The sequence below is a fragment of the Ictalurus punctatus genome, chromosome 5 (genome assembly GCF_001660625.3).
Source record: "Ictalurus punctatus breed USDA103 chromosome 5, Coco_2.0, whole genome shotgun sequence".
Lineage (NCBI taxonomy): Eukaryota > Metazoa > Chordata > Actinopteri > Siluriformes > Ictaluridae > Ictalurus > Ictalurus punctatus.
Genome location: NC_030420.2, coordinates 24,602,423 through 24,620,314, shown reverse-complemented (window position 1 = coordinate 24,620,314; position 17,892 = coordinate 24,602,423). Strand labels below are relative to the sequence as shown.

The window sequence follows — 17,892 nt, the reverse complement described above, 5'->3', positions numbered from 1 at the left end:
ACTCAATACGACTGGATTGATTGGATTCTTGCTCCATTCTTTGTCAGATTGATTTCTGACAAATGTGGCCATTTTTACCTTCATCCCTGCAAATATGGGTTAGACACTCAGGCACTGTATTATACATCACAATATGTTGAGAACTATTATTTGCAGTGAAAATCCTGCTTACTGAAGCTGATTCTTACAATTGCATGCAGTGGATGTTTTGTTTTGGGGTTTTTTTTGCATGGTGCTTCTTTGATGGCAGAGATTTCAAGAGCCACAACATGGATAAAAACCAACATTAGTGCAGATCAAAGGAGAACCTTTATCTAGCTGTATTGCCCATGGTGACAAGATCGACAAAAATGGCATACACCACCATTTTCATCCATCTTTTGTATAGCTTATCCAACACAGGGTCACAGGAAAGCCTGGAGCCTATCTCAGGGAACTTGGGGCATGAGGTGGGGGGACACCCTGAATGGGGTGCCAGCCCATCACAGGGCACAGTCGCACACACATTCACACACTACAAATTACAATTTGGAAATGCCAACCAGCCTACAATGCATGTCTTTGGACTGGGGGAGGAAACCAGAGTGCCTCAAAGAAATCCCTAAGGCACAGGGAATGGAGGCAGGATTCAAAGCTCCAACCCCACTGGTGTGAGGCAAGTGTGCTACCCACTAAGCCTCTGTGCCCCCTCCATAATTTATCATAGTTATCTCTGCTGAACAGGTCCAAAACCATGACTGTACATCTTTATCAAAAACATAATCCACTCACTGTTGGGAATTAGCATATTAGTTAATAACATGCCCTGCATTCAGGGATGGAGCTAGGAATTCCCTGAAAGAATATCGCTCCAGGGTCGAAATTTTTTATATCACATTGGGATTTGTGTAAAATAATCAGACATCATAATGACCCCCTGCAGATATGGGTCTCTACGATTTTCCTGACCTTTCACCCCATTAGCGACAGCCTTGTCTGTGCTACTCAGCGTACACATGCCTGCGTTGTTACTGTAACATCGAATGTGGCGATGAAAAAGCAACTATTGTCCAAACTGCACAAACAGAAACTATAGAAATGAGACTTGGCCCCTTATATACACTACAATAAAAATGGAAAATGTGAGTTATTCAAAAATTTGTACTGCTTTGTGAACAAAGCATTAAGGTTTTTGTTCCGTGAATTCTTGAATTTTTCCAGTACAAATCTTAGACTTAATTGTAGTTTTGATGTTTAGTTTAGGTAATAGGTATACAATGTCTTTCTAAAATGTCCTAGAATTTTCTTCACATAAATAGTAATGCCCAGCTGACTTATAGAGTATGATGTATAATGAGTTATGGGTGCAGTTAGGTTATTTTTTTTACTGTGTGTGTGTGTGTGTGTGTGTGTGTGTGTGTGTGTGTGTGTGTGTGTGTGTGTGTGTGTGTGTGTGAGACACTTTCCATCTGTCCTTGGTGGATGTATCATGCTGAGCAGCTCCCTTCAACCTTGTAGTAAAAAATTACACTAGGTCATAATGGAGGTTTTCCCTCTGCCTCTTATTTTAGTTTCATACACACACACACACACACACACACACGCATGTGTGCACACCAAATGAGCAGCTTTTCATCAGGGAGCCCTTGTGGAGTGGGCTAAGTGTCAAAAGGAATGGCAGTGTCAATTAGGTACTCCTTGTCAAGCTCAGTTGGTCTTTATGCATGTACGCACACTGATACTCACACACACACACACACACACACACACTTGTATATATACATTCATCTTCTCTGGTCAGTCTATAAGGCTCAGCTGGTTCTCAGAGGGCGGATGTCACGGATGGCTAACCTATCCCATAATGCCATCTGCCCCTCATATCCCAGAAGACCTCTGGCCAGTCATAACCCAGCAGTTACCACGGAAACACCTGACTGACACCAGACGACCAGCCGTTACCATAGAGATGAGGAAAATCTCAGGGCCAATTTTCCTGAGGGAGGGGTTGGGGGTGTGGCTGTTGAAAAGTGAAAAAAAAAATATATATATATATATATATATATATATATATATATATATATATATATATATATATATATATGTGTGTGTGTGTGTGTGTGTGTGTGTGTGTGTGTGTGTGTATATGTAATATATGTATGTATGTATATATATATATATATATATATATATATATATATATATATATATATATATATATATATATGGGAGTGTTTATGAGATTAGAAAGAATATTGTGTGTGTGTGTGTGTTGTCTGAAAAAGGAAGCGATATGAGATAAGGGAAACAACTGTAGACTAATCCTGACCCGAGAGGAAGGCTAGGTCACACTCTGCACAGACATATTTAAAAGCAACTCTGCAGATGGTTCAGTCCATATTAATCCTGTACCACACAATATAAGCACTAGCTGAAACTACCAAAGTATAGCCGAAGGGGATAAATCCTTGTTCTGGCAGTGTGGTGAAGCCCTGAGCAGGCCTTTAATGAAACAGTGCCAGATTCACACGTTGTTGAACACCTCCAAGTTAATTTAATGTTTCCACTCCGGTTAAATGCTTGCCAGAAATGGAATAAATGGCTGGAGAGAATTGTGCTTTCTTAGCAAAAAATTGGACCGTCTGATTTCTCTGGAGCTAGAAGAGGATGAATAGTCTTCATCACAGGAAATGTAACCACAACAGTCTAAATCCCGTTCTCTCTCTCTCGCTCTCTCTCTCTCTCTCTCTCTCTCACACACACACACACACACACACACATTCCATTTCTCTCACTTTGCTTCTCTTCTTCAGGCAGACACTGCTGTATTGAATGTAATTCATGACTCAGGTTAAAGGAATACTCCAACAATTTTCAGCCTAATGTGTGCAATTACCACAGACAAGGATTTTGATATGTTTCCTTGCACCGATAAAAGAACGAAGAACCCAATGATTCAAAACTTAATTATAACTGATTGCTGTAGATAGTCCCTACTCTAAGATTATGTCCAAGTCTCACCTTTTTTCATCAGTGGAAAATCTCACCTGGATACTGTAGACTTGTACCTAAGAACTGCTGCTGTACTCATAAATAATGTGATACTCATACTGAACATAATTTCAACAGGATGAAATTAGCACTGTTTGCACCATTTGAATCTATAGTACACAGTTGTGGAGGAGTAATGATTTATAATCTGTGTCCGGTGTCACCCAGAAGAGCTCGCGTTTGAGTCTGGTTCCTCTTATGGTTTCTTCCTTATGTCATCCCAGGGAGTTTTTTTTTGTTATCTTACCACTGTCATCTCTGGCTTGCTCATTAGGGATCTAAATATAAATCTAAAATCCAGATATCTACTCTTAAAACAAATACAAATAAAAGTCATCCATCCATTTTCCATCCTACACAGGGTCACAGGGGAGCCTGGAGCCTATCCCAGGGAACTTGGGGCACATCGTGCGGGACACCCTGGATGGGAGGCCAATCCATTGCAGGGCACAAACACATACACTATAGGCAATTTGGACATGCCAATCAGCCTACAACACATGTCTTTGGAATTGAGGAGAAATCAGAAGTCCCCAAAGCATAGGGAGAAAATGCAAACTCCACACACACGCAAGGCGGAGATGGGATTCGAACCACCAACCCTGGATGTGCGAGGCAAACATGCTAACTGCTAAGCCACAGTGTCCCCGACAAATTAATTTGAATATGGAAGACAGAAATGCTGCTAAAGGAATGATGAGGTGATGTGTTAATGTTACCATCCCAAAGTTGACCATTTTCCCATAACAGCGTGTCACAAAGATATCTTTGGAGCTTTGCCAAAATGTTTCATTTAGTAATGATAAATTTCTTGCACATTTTATTCAATTATAGTTACATTTAGTATTGTAGAACATCCTCAAAACAAGTTATTATGTACATTCTAACAGCTATAAATAATTCTTCTCTCAAAAGCCTCTATTTTCTCTCTGTTGAAGTAAAAACAACAACAACAACAACTTTTTATGTTACAGTGAAACCAGAAAGCGCAAAATCCCCTGTCTTTTATTATTAGCTCCAGATTATGTGGAGCATCCACCCTTCAAGTCTCTGTGAATAAGCAGCTACTATACTGTAGAAACAATAAGATATTAGAATGAGCATATGTGATTTCAATGACAAAGCTGTCAAATAATTAATCAACACCTACTGACCAATCAGATTTGAGAATTCAACAGCGTTGTGGTGTAATATTCATTAAGTCCGTATGTTTATTCAGCATATACAGTACAGCGTTTCTGTCGTTCTCTAGCAAAGGCAGAATTAGTGTCAAGCAAGTCTGCTAACGATCAGATCCTTTGGGTTGAATGAGAGCACAAAATGTCCGATATTGACCAGCGGTCAGGAATGTTAGTGGATATGAAATATATGGAATATCTGAAGTCTGGAAAGAGGACTAATGGAATGAAAGCATGGCGTTATTAAATGGTGATGCTGCAATACGTATGGACCTTTTGATTTGAAGGCGGCGTGACCTCAACACTTAATTCACATACACACGGAAAGTGCTGCCATCCATCACACAGATTTCAGTGCAGCAAGCAGAGTGCAGCGAGGCTCAGGGAGTTTTCAGAGGTCCTCCTGAAGATGGAGGAGACTGTGAATAGGGCCTTTCCCCCGATACACAAAACTATTTTAGGCAGCTTTAATTATAATAACGGACTGGGAGTTTTATTCTATAATGTTCCATCATAATCCATCATCCTCACCATCATCATCTCACTGTCTCTCTCTCTCTTTCTCTCCCCCTTACTCTCACACACACTCCCTTCATCACACTCGGCTATGTTTCCATTTACTCCTTACTGATAACTCACCTACTTTAGCAGATAAATGCTAAATTAGAATAAATGACCCTGCATTGTTCAGCAGACAGCAGTGCAATTGCTCTCTCTCTCTCTCTCTCTCTCTCTCTCTCTCTCTCTCTCTCTCTCTCTCTCACTCACTCTCTCTCACTCACTCTCTCTCACACACACACACTAATTATTATTAAGCATCTTCATTAAAATTGTTTCCTTACAACATTAAATACTGTATGGCTAAGTGGTATTGTGTGTGTGCATGTATAGGGCATATATGTGTTCACTTTCTAGGATTTCTCTTACAACAGCAAACTAATAATTAACGAATGAAGAACTTTGTCATCATATCCAATAATGAATATTAGTGTTCGGATTGCCACTGAAATTCATGAATGACAGCTAATCCTAATAGCGCATTAACAGTATATTCCTGATTATGGTAAGCAGTGAAGAGCTAGCTATGTTTTTCACACTTGGCTAGCTGGCTAATTCCATTAAGTTAATTGCCTGGTGCAGTTGCTAATGAAAACAGCTCCAATAATTTAGCTAGCTAGCTAGCTTTGGTAACAATTAGAGAGTGTTCAGGATTGTTCAGGATGAAAATTGTCACTTTATAGCGATTTGAATATTTATATAAAGTTAGCTCACACATCTAGAGGAGGAACAGCTGCAGAGTCTGCAGCAGGAGCAGTTCCTACACACTGCTGGCTTTTCTGAGTTTGTCAGAAACATTTCGCGGAACAGATATTTCTTTGAAATGCTGGCTATAGATGGCATGAAGTTTTAAATGCTTACCCTCATCATGGCGAATAGCATAAAACCATTTCTTACTCACAACCACATCGGTGGGAAATGAGTGTGAGCTCATGTATGGATTTTTGCTTGAATTATATTGTATTTGCTGTCACTGTTGACTATCTAATCAGACGTTTTGAAATCGATGCTTCCTCAGTCGTGAACACGGAAGTGTATTCATCTTAGCAACCGCTAGGTCATGAATGCCAGCCAAGAGGCAGAAAAATACCCTGGAAAAAGACGCCAGTCCATTGCAGGCCATCTTACATGAGAGGAGGAAGGAAACAGGAGAACCCAGAGGAAACCCACATGAAGCTATCAAGCACCAACCAGAGAGTGTGAGTGAGAGTGAGAGAGAGAGAGAGAGAGAGACTGATACTAAAATAATGAAATCCCTTGAGTGAATGAGTTGACAAATTTACCCAAATGACTGCAGAACACTGAAACTGTATTGTGAAGGCAATTTGCAGTCCCCAAAACCCCCCAAAACATTTCATTGTGATTATTTATTATGATTAGACAGTCACATTCAGCTAGATTCATGCATATATCAACAGATCTCAAGGGTAAACCCTCATCAGGGCAACATTACATAGGTCGTGCGTGTGTGTGTGTATGTGTGTGTATGTGTGTGTGTGTGTCCTGCATGCGGGTCTGTATTAACGCAAGTAGTTGTTTTCACTCTAAACTGCTTGTGTTGAGGCTCAGGACTTTTTTTTAATTATTATTTTTATATCAGATCTCTGGAGGGCTTGCTGCTTCCCTAAGGCACAAGCACAGTCATTACCAGCTATGATGTATGAGTGTGCGGTGTGCACGTGCAGTTTTATACTCGATTATACTCGTGTAATCCTCTAAGACTCCTGAGACGTTATAATGATTTCTACTCATAACTGTCCCTCATTATTATATACAATGGCAATCATAAGAAAGTCTTTCGTTTGCGTTAAAATGACGTAACTACAACAGTTAATGCGCCCTTCTGTCCCCCCCCCCCCAATCCCTCCCGCAGTTGGTACGGTCCGTTAAGGAGCTGTTCGTCATCCTTCAGCGCGCCGTTCTATGCGCGAGAGCAGCAACAGAGTTTATACGTCTTTTCCTCTCTCACGCGCATTCTCTCTCTCTCTCTCTCTCTCTCTCTCTCTGTGTGTTTAGATTAACGTCATCATGGAATTCAAAACACTTTCATTCAGTTTCCGTAAAGCTGGGTGCAGCGTTTAGATCGTCGCGCTGTAAAAACGGTCCGAAAGAGACGTGTTTCTGATGAGCTGCAGCGGGTGATCTCTGAAAGGATGGAGGACGGAGAGCAGCTCGCGCGGCGCGGAGACGCCACCATCGGTCGCGCGGGTCAGGAGCAGAACGAGCTGCTTGAGGAGCTGGTGGCGCGTGACGAAACGGGAGAAGTGGGAGCGCGAGACACGGCCACGGTGGAGAGGAGACAGCCACGCAGCTGCCACGGTGAGATCGCACCTTCTACCTTCATCCTCCACATGCACTCCGGAGAGGTGACACAGTGAACGCAGTTATCCGTCTGTGCTCCTTCATAGGTCCTCCCAAGGTCCAACCTTGTCTATGAGAACTCATATCACAGTCAGTTTTTTTTTTTTAAATTTATTTATTGACTAAGCATGCCTGAACACACAAGGAATGTGACTCACTTAAGTTAATAATGTGCAAGGGGGGGAAAAAACCCCACAACGTCAAGAGTAAATTAGGAAGCAGTGAGTAACTCCTCATGTGCCAGAATCAGAGTGCGAATTGGACACACAATAAATATCTATAATAAAAAAAGTATACAGGAATTTGTTTTTTAAGTGCGTTACAAAATCTGTGTAAAGAGTCTATTGTACACTTGTATTAAATGCAGGCTGAGTGGCTGCTATCACAGTGCACACTGAATTTGTATACGGGTGATTCCTGTCTTAATTATTATTATGATTATTATTATTATTTATTATTAATTAAGGGTTGTGATTTTAGCATTTTTCCAACGGTGTAGTTTTATCAAACTTCAGGCAACTTCAAGTAATTCTGGTTGCGTATGTTCTCCTGAAGGATTTGCTGTATGCATGCACCATAAGCCTTTACAACTACAACTTCCATCTCTGAAAAGGATCAATTCTACAGATTTTGAGCTGAATGTACAAAAAACAACACACTTTTAGTGATGAATTTAAGTTTTGCACAAACGTTAAGCAAGTGCCAAAACAAGTGCCCTTAGGCAGAAAGTATGTATTCACTTCTTACGCGTACGCTAGGAATAGCGCACAGTACGCGTGACGCAAATGTCGTCATCAGCAGAGTACGCGCTGATTTCAAATGTGCACATTTAATTCTTTTGCACTATTTACTTGTTCCACAAGGTGGCAACAGTAACCCAGGGCCGTTGATTCTCAATATAGTCGAAGAAAAAACGGAAGCAATGGAGACGAGTGCAGGTTAGAAAGTTCCCGCATTTGTATAATTCTAACCTTAACGTGTATAAGGATTTGTATACTGGTGGGAATCGCGGCGAGAGATTGCGCAAGCATTGTTCTTCGTGGTGTTCTTCTTCGTTGTTGTTTTTCATAATAACAGACCTGCTGTACTGCTCTATTCTGATTCTAGGCCAGGAGGGGTAGTGCAAGTTGTCGTAATGCGCACGTGTTGACCGGCCGCGTACGCGTACATGTCATATGGAGTATACTTTGAAAGGCTACGCGTATGACTGTGCACATGAGTATGAGTGAATAGCGTATGAGTGAATGAGTTTTAAATTAGTGTACGTGTATATCTTCAGGCCGAACAGGATTTCATATGGTGTTTTTTTGATTGTTGCGGCCAAAATGCTCGATTTTGCCACATTTTTTTTTTCTTTAAAATTTGCGATGCAATTTGTGCAGTTTTTGGTGCTTTATTTGTGGAAAACTACTTGAATTGGCTTGAAATTGTTTGGCAGTGATGTTTGTTGGTAAATGAGACCGTTTAGCTGTATTCATGTCCGACACATGTGAATTGAAGAGGGCATCGGCTGAATGTGCGTTGTGATGACATCACATAACGCGTGTTGGCCCAAATCTGTGGAAAATCTGCGGTCGTTTTGGAAAAATTGCTAATTCCTGGAGGGACTGGATCTTTTCATATGATGGGGAAATATGTCCAATTTTTTGGGGTTTTGCAGTAATTAAGCATACACTACCAAAGAAGATTTGAAAAAATGCTGGAACGTTCTTTTAAACGCACTTCTCAGAATGAGTCATTAATCAGTAATGGTCAGTATTCATTAATAAGTCATGAGTCAGTAATGGTCCTTCTTGATCTGACTCCAAAATAAACATCCTTTCTTGGATGTCTTTTCTTGAACCACAGCATTTTGGCTCTTAATGGGAAAGTTATTATTGCAGTGTCACTTCAGTCAGTTTTGGTCCCCACAAGCCTTATTGTCTTCTGTGTGTGAAAAAGGAATAGAAACACAGAAACACTGGTACGAGAAGCACTCGCTGTTTCATTAATAACACATTGTGAATCAATCAGCTGTTTCACTGTGTGTGTGTTGGATCTGAAAGAAAGCCTCTGCAGTGGCCAGGGAACTTTCATCACCTCAATGGGTTGTTTGTTCATCTTGGCCAGTTTTGCCATGAAGAAGTGTTGGCTGTGACAGTGAGGAAACTGAGTGTGTGTGAGAGAGAGAGAATGACAATGGGTGAAGGAAGGAAGGAAGGAATAGAGATTGTACATTAGATGGGAGGGTGTATCATTTGGAAAATAGGTATCACTGAAGGTCTAATCAACTGTTTTTTTTAGGCATGACTGTTTTCTGGGCTGAACTGTAGTATATTTAAAGCATGGTGCACAATGACAGTTGTTGATAAAGGTCAAAGTTGAAAATGATGCTGACAGGCATAGAGCCTGTCTTCACTTAGACATGTTTACTGCAATAAGTTAATTAATTTCCCCTTGGGTCAAATGACTTCCCCACACAAACAGAGGAATGAATGAGAGCTGTAGTAGGAGGCATTCTGGATGATGTCCAATGTTCATCTCGAGGTCTGGACTGTAATATAATGCAAGAGCGGAACGCCAGCTCTTTCCGGTTGATGTTGAGTATTTTGAGAATGTGCTTAATTCTTATTCAGCCGTTGTTCTCAACTGTCCCACGCCTCGGCCGGCAGATTTTTCCTCGTCAAGTAGCTGAGATTTGTACGTAGGCTTTCGGGGTGCATTGCACGTAGCTGAAGTGTCTGAGCTGTTGGTGCCCGTCACAAATTTAATCAAAGCCGATAGTAGCCTCAGGCTTGTCATTGACCTCGGTGAACTATTATTACAGAAAAACCCAATGATTGCTGGCTCCTTCATAGGCCTTCGTGCTAGGTGTGTTCATTTATTCAAATGCTAATATACATAGAAAATGTTATGCAGCCAGACAGCTACAGGGGTCCCTTGAGTTTGGGTTAGTATCTGTGTGGTGTTGGATGTGTCTGCATGATATAGTTTATAGTTGGTAACTATAAATTGACGCAATGTGTGAATGCATGTGTACTTGGTGCCCTGCAATGGACTGACGTTCATTCATTCCAGGGTATATTCCCGCCTCATGCTCCGTGTTCCTGAGATTACCCTGACAAGGATAAAGCCGAAGCTCAATGGATGAATGAATAAAAAGGTTCTTTTTTTATTTTTATTTACTAACAATGTGGTGTTTTTATACAGGGAACATGAGGAAGTACATGCATATATTATCCAGTCCGTATAGGATTTCTTTTTTTTTTTTTTTTTCTTTTTTTTTGGGATTGTTGCAGCCAAAAATGCTTGATTTTGCTGCAGCTTTTTTGCGCGTTTGTTTTCTTTTTTCTGGGAAATGACTTGAATTGAAGTTGCAATTGCACAAAATTGTCTCGTGCGGTGATGTTGGTAAACGAGACTTTTTAGTACTTAGACCTGTACTCGTGTTCGATGCACGTGAATTGAAGAGGACTTTGGCTGAATGTGTGGTGTGATGACGTCACATGATGCTTCTTGGCACAAATCTGCGAAAAATCTGCAGTAAGCTCCTGCAAATATGTGGAGTTTGCTTTATTTTGTGTTAATTTCTGCGATCGCAAAATCCTCGAGGACTGATTCTCAGTGGAGTCTTTTCTCAGTTGAATACTCGATTCTGATTGGATGGAAGGCACGGCTTTGAGAGCAGTTTTTGGCAACAAGGCATATCACAGGTATATATTACTGCAGTTGTTGTAACGCATTCAGAGGGACTTATAAGACTAATAACCGACACTCTGTGGATGGTTATTTTCTCAAACAGTATGCCATGTTGTGTTTTATTTATTAAATGATAGACTTCAGTAGTTTACTCCTCTTTTTTTAATAATTGGTTGGTTCGTATGAAATGAAAATAGATATAGTGGACTGAGCAGAGAACAGTCTATATTTTGCTCTCTCTCACTCTCTCTCTTGAGTCCCCCTTTTTCTCACACACACACACACCTACCTTCAGGACGTGTCGGATTGCATCTCCAAAGCTAGTGTCGAGGTTTTAGAGGGCCTGACAAGTCGGCAGCCTCTCTCTGTCTGTTCGGCTCTGTCTTTCTGTCCCCATTGGGATTAAATGCTTTTTGTTCTGACAAGGGTAAGAGTGTGAGTAGATGAGCATTTTAATATTGCATGTGTATGTGTGTAAAGTGTGTGTGTAAGTAGCTATTATAAATATGTATGTATGAGGCTGTGAATAGCATTGTGCATATTCAGCAATGTTTACTGGCCATGCATTATAACAATCACTTCTTCATTTTTATTTCATGTTAACATTTTGTGCACTCTTTCTACATTTTCCTTTTTTCTTTTATTTATTTTTTTTAACTCTTTCCGTTATCGTTTTATTCTACGTCATTATGTTTCGTTATCATTTCCTGTACCCAGTCTACTCTCAGCTTCTCTGAGGTTCATTGGACTTGCATGTGCAGTTTAATTAACGTGTGTTTATTGAGAGCATGCTGAAATGTCACAGTTAATCATATGCAATCATGAATAAGGGCTGTCACGACTGGAGAGTGGCGAAACTATGTTTGCGGTAATGTTCAGGTCAGAAAATATACACTGTCACAGGGTGTGTGTGTATATGGGTGTGAGTGTGTTTGAGGCAGTGTGTGTTAAACACAGATGGAGAGGGGGTTAATATCTGTTTACAGTTTGGCAACGAATGACAAGATAGTTATAGTGGTGTGTGTGTGTGAGAGAGAGAGAGAGAGAGAGAGAGAGAGAGTGCATGGTAATCATTAGTATGAAGTTACAGCCAAATAGAGGTAGAGAGTCTAGTTTATCTTGAAAGGCATCTCGGTCTTGATTTAAAGGTCAAATTGATTGGTTTGGCACAAAAAATGTCATTAGACAACCGAAAAAACAGCACAGAAGCTGTGATGCATTTACATTCATTAAAAATCCCGTTTCAAGAATATGCAGTTGAGAAATGCCCTCAAAATGCATGCATTTGCATACTGGAATATATTTGACTGTTCTATTTTATGACACAAAAACACTTGCCTGTTATATGTTTAATACTAACTGAATTGTTATTGTTAAGCGAATACAGAAAAGCCAACGCACGTCGAATTTTCACACCCTAATCCGTCGGCACACTCAAAAATCGTTCATAAAAACACAGTTTATAATCTTTAGGGCAGCATGAAGGTTTTAAGACTTGGGTTAAATGTGTTTCTTGTAGAAAATCTCTTTTAATAAGTCTGGAGTCTTTATGAACCCTAGGGGTGGAATAGGAAGAAATTCCTGCTATGAATTATTTGGTTTGATCTAACAAAGAATCTGCTTATAACGTGACAAATTAAAGAACGTTACATTGAATTATTAAATAACATAAAAAGATTAGAATATTAAACAAAATTAAAAGTTTTTAAATATTTCAATTCTTTTTCAAAATGCTGAATTACTCTTTTCAGATCTTTTATTTTTTTAAAAAGGGCTGGCCTGGAAATCTATTCATGTAATTAAAAAAAAAAAAAAAAAAATTTCTTTCTATTCTGGTACAGCACATTTAGTGGTATTTCAGATTTCCTTATCCCGCTGTATTGTATCATGACAATAAGACAAATCCAGCACGTCTTCCCATTCCTGAAGCACAGAGTAATTGAGTGTGATGGCAATTTTTTTTTTTTTTTTATGATTAGCCCTGAAGCTATGCAGATGCACAGCATGAAGCTGAAAGCCCTTCACACAATCTAATGGTGCTTTGATATGATGTCACTCGAAGAATGTTAAAGAAATCGATGTATTAACGCAAGCACCAGTTAGGTATGTTTTCAAAATCATTCAATCTGAGCTCTAAATGTGCCACGAAGGACTCAATAAGGTTGCGTCTTAATGTTAAAACACTGTTGTTTATTAAGTTCGTCAGTACATACCCTTTGTCTTTAAGCTGTGGTTTTGGGACATCTCTATCTATTTTTAACCAGTGAATGGTAATGCTTTCCATTAAACAACTTCTTGACTAACATTCAAAGCTAACATATTTATTGACATTTGTTTAAATGTTAACTAAATACACTGGCGTTCAGTAATGTTCATTTATTCTATGACTAAAAATGAATCCACGTAAATGTTATTGTACAGCGGTGAGTTTGGGTCTGCTCGTTTGATTGGTCGTGCAGTGTTCCAAGAGTGTCTATTTATTTCCTATAACCGCACTGGGACGTTTCACTGTGTGTATCACGCCACTTCACTGTGTTCAACACGTAAAATTCCACTTTCTAGTTCAAATCGGTTACTACGACATTATCATCAGTGGACACGCCAAACGATATTTTCCAAGAATATAACGTTTGGCGTAAAATATGAAAGCTCGTCAGATGAAGCACGTTTAACAGGAATGAACAAATCGACGTGAGCTCGCTAGCTAGCTAGGCGATGTGCTATAAAGTGGCTAGCTTCTTCCCGATCTCTTTCAGCTAGCAGAGCACGAACGAATAGAAGATTTGACAATCAGTACGTTTACATGTACAACAGTAATCCGATATTAACCCGATTAAGACTATACTCTGATTAAGAAACTAGCATGTAAACAGCAATTTTTGATTACACAAATCGAATTAAGACATGGGGAGTATGCCTATTTTAGTCGCATTATTGAAGTGTATTACAGACATGTAAACACCTTAATCACACTATTAACGTCATGGAGTTTTCACCGCATTGTGTGATGGGACACGTACACACACCGCATACTTACCTGCTATATAGTAGGCGAAATATGTGTGTGTGTGTGTGTGTGTGTGTGTGTGTGTGTGTGTGTGTGTGTGTGTATAGTAGGTGAAATACATGTATTTCAGCTACTATATGGTAGGTAAGTACGTGGTTTCGGCCGCAGCCCACGGCTTCAAGCAGTCGTCTATTTGCAGCATAAGACATAGACGACAGCATGACAAATAATTAACCGCACTTGACGCTTTTGTAAAATTAAAAATAAAAACACCCCAAACTGTATACGGTACCATAACGAAGACGAACTGTATGTCGATATGTGAAATTCTGGAGGGAACGTCAGACGGAGTGGCGTGGGGATATAACGCCGTGTGCCGTTAATCGATCTATGTTCTATAACCTGTAAAACAGGAATATTCTAAAAGCAACTCATGTAAACACCTTGATCACAATCTTGTCTTATTCAGAATAAGATCCATAATTAGATTACTGCTGTCCATGTAAACGTAGTCAATGTTCGAATTGTCAGTTACTTGATATGATTTTCTTATTCATAGATCTGTTGTATAAAAGCAGTATCGCACTTGCAATCGTGCTGTTATACTGAATATCGGCACGGCTGTGGTTACCTACAGCCAAATCACAGCCATGCTGATATTCAGTATAACCACACTCTGCCTCGTGTGATCTTGCTTAATTGTAAACAAACCCAAGAATATTACTGAACTGGAGGCCATTGCTCATGAGGAATGGGCTAGGATTCCTCAGGAACACTGCCAGAAGCTATGCATCTCGTTTGCAGCAGGTCATAACAGCACAAGGGTGCTCTACTAAGTACTAAAGATGCTTGTCATGAAGGGATTGAATCATTTTGAAACTGGAGAAAGTTGCATTTTCAGTTGAATTTGGGGAAACCACTTGAAGCATTCGTTGTGTTTAACTATTTCACTTGCTTTTGTTTGTTACAAACAGCTAAAGTCTGAACATTTTGACAAAAAAAAAACCTGATTTGCAATGAGGGTTGAATAATTTTGATCGCAGCTGTTTGTACTAGACCTAAGTTATCGAAGTAACGGAATAAATGTAGCACATAACTTCCTTGTCATCGTACTTTTAACAGTGTGACCTATAGAAACTGACTGTTTTAAAGATTTAAAATGGCAATATGCTGCCTAGACACTGTTCTGAGTCACTTCTAGAGCTGAAGGCCATCATCTGTATGAATCCTTTTCGAGGCTTGACAGAGATATTGTTCTCGAGTGTAAAGTCGCCTCCTCCTCACTTTGAAATGTCACTCTGCAGCATCACACCGCTTCATTCTCTCCCTTTTTCCTCCCTCACTGTGTAAGAGCCGTTGCTTGTTATCCGTCCATCAAAGCACCAGTTATATCTGGATATGTGTGTGAACGCGTTTACTTGAAAGCAGGATGCTCTGAATAAACCACACTGTGATCTTTTCTGATGGCATCGTTTGCATTAATGAATGACTTTTAGTATTTTTGTCTAAGGGACCGCGTGATGCCAAAATGCCTGTTTGCCAGAGTAGCCGAGCTGTGTGTATTTGAGTGTGTGTGTGTGAGAGAGAGAGAGAGAGAGAGAGAGAGAGAGAGAGAGAGAGGTAGTGCAGTAATGCTGGTATCTGTTTCATGCATTTGAAATTAGCACAGCTTTTTATAGACACCTGTACTTGGTATCAGTACAGTGTGTGTGTGTGTGTGTGGCTTGAGCACGCCTAATTCTTGACGTATGTTGAGTGCAAGTGCGTGTAATGTCAGGTTGTAATCCGTTAATGTCTGGGCATTAAGCCATACAGCAATGAATCAGTGCGTTCCAACAGGAATCTGTGATCCTCTCAGACTTTTTGCTGTCAATACTACAGGTAAGCCGTGTGTGTGTGTGGTCATGTGTTTGAAGCTTTGTTGATTGATTTGATAAAGCATGTTGAGAATGATGTGTAGTGTCAGTGTTTGTGTGTGTGGTTTTTTTTGTTTTTGTTTTTCTTCAAAAAGTTGTCTAGGGTTACCTCAGACCTAAAATAAACCGTGGCAGAAATACAGCTGCTCGTCATCAAAACATACACTTAGTCACTGAATTGTATCTCAGTTTTCCAGTTACTCTGATTTTGTTTTTTTTCTCCTTGTTTTTCTGTGATTTTTTAATTTTATTTTATTTATTTCAGCCCTGTTCCATAATATTGACTTGAATGGGATTCACAACACGCTTTCTGCCTGCTGCAATTTCACATAACCACACACATGAAAAGGGGTTGCTAGATGATTTATTTTTTTTCCGCTTGTTATTTATGCAGCGTAGGGTCGTTGTGCAGAATCGGTTTTTGCCTGGAATAATTTAGGGTTAGATCATGGTTTTCAAGGATTGGCTTAAACTGGGCTTTGATGTATCACGGGCTATTTTCAGCAGACATGTAGCAGTACTGTAGGTCAATTAAATTATTAAACATGTGCGGGAAAAGCATCTTTATCGTCAAATTATAAACCCACAATCCAGCCATAACACTGGCACAGCATCTGACTTGTTTCCTTTGAAACTAGTGATCAGTGGATGGTTTCCTTCAGTTATCAGACGGCATCAACATTTGAATTTTTTATTTATTTATTTTTTTATTTTATTTTTTTTAAGAAAAGACGGATGGTTTATGTTGCTGGCACATCCATTGCTCACTATATTTTAAGCCTTTTGCCTCTGTGTTGGTGACAAAAAAACAAGTTGGAGAATTTCATTCATTCATTCATTCATTCATCTAACTCCATTAACTACTTCATCCTGGTCCCTTTATCCTTTGTATTAGAATAGGTCCTGAATGGGAAACCCATCAGACCCACACTCATTCACATCTAGAGGTGTTTTCGACTATCCAGTCTACTTCCTGGCATATTTTTGGGTGGTCAGATGAAACTGGAATACCTGGCGGAAACCCATGTGGATGTATTAGAATTATTTGAACACACACTGTAACCAGAGCGCAACATCAACTCTAGACCCTGGCACTATGAGGCACCACCAATACCCCCTGCCTTATCAAAGCAACCCATGTCTTATTCACGAGGTGTGGAAACTTTAGCCGTATTTTATCAGCTTTGGCCCGGGCATCACTGTTAATCAGAGAGTCTTCTAACAGACAGGAAGCACTAGTCTGGTTGGTTCTGTTAAACAAACAAGTGAAATAATGGACAATGGCCTGGAACAACAGTAATTCAGAGTGACTGCTAGTGTATTATGTCAAGTCGTGTAGACCATATGTATGTGCTTGTTGAAGACAACATTTCAGATTTATTCACCGGTTGGCTGTTATAATAACCTCCACTCTTCTGGGAAGACTAGATTTTGGAGTGTGGCTATGGAGATTTGTGCTCATTCAGCCACAAGGATATTATTGAGGTTGGGCATTGATGTAGGATGAGGAGGCCTGGGTTGCAGTCAGTGATCCAGTTTATTCCAAAGGTGTTCAGTGGGGTTGAGGTCAGGGCTCTGTGCAGGCCACTCAAGTTCTTCCACACCAACCTTGGCAAAACTGGCCTTTATGGACCTCTCTGTGCAAGGGGCTTTGTCATGCTGAAACAAGTTTTGGGCTGCTTAGTTCCAGTGAATGGACATTGAGATGCTATATCATACAAAGATACCATTCTATAAAATGGTGTGCTTTTCCAACTTTTTGGGGAACGCCCCCATGTGGGTGTGATGGTCAGGTGTCCACAAACCTTTGGCCATATAATGTACCTTGAACTCAAATTTTTATTTAAGCATGTGCAACTTTTATTCTGTAAAAAAAATAAAAAGCTGGTTTCAAAATTATCTGCACCCCAATGATGATATTTATTATAATATTTTGTGATGCTTACCCGTGCATATGAAATTTTTCTCTTCCTCCAACCATTAACCATTTCTGTATTGATTCGGGTGTATATTTTGCTCATCTTGTTGAAGGCTCTAACTGTGTCCTAACCTCCTAGCAAAGGCAACCAGGGTAACAATAATTTTGGAACATATATTTTTGAGAGAAAATGTCATTAAGTAGGTTTTAATAAGGAGAAAGCAAAATAGTTTCCCTTATTGCTTGAGT

General features: G+C 39.9%; 1 protein-coding gene across 5 annotated transcripts in view; it reads left to right on the top strand.

Annotated features, from left to right (window-relative positions):
* The first annotated feature begins 6,694 nt into the window (after positions 1–6,694).
* Positions 6,695–17,892, top strand: part of kazna (kazrin, periplakin interacting protein a) — a 58,683-nt gene continuing 47,485 nt past the window's right edge. Inside the window, exon 1 of one of the 5 annotated variants that reach the window (XM_047155612.2) lies at positions 6,695–7,082. In XM_047155612.2, the coding sequence (XP_047011568.1) occupies positions 6,917–7,082 (166 nt within the window). In that variant the 5' untranslated portion in view covers positions 6,695–6,916. Of the gene's footprint in view, positions 7,083–11,090; positions 11,238–15,583; positions 15,691–17,892 lie in introns of those variants that run through there. The other 4 variants (XM_017468332.3, XM_053680360.1, XM_047155615.2 and 1 more) reach the window with 4 other exon arrangements.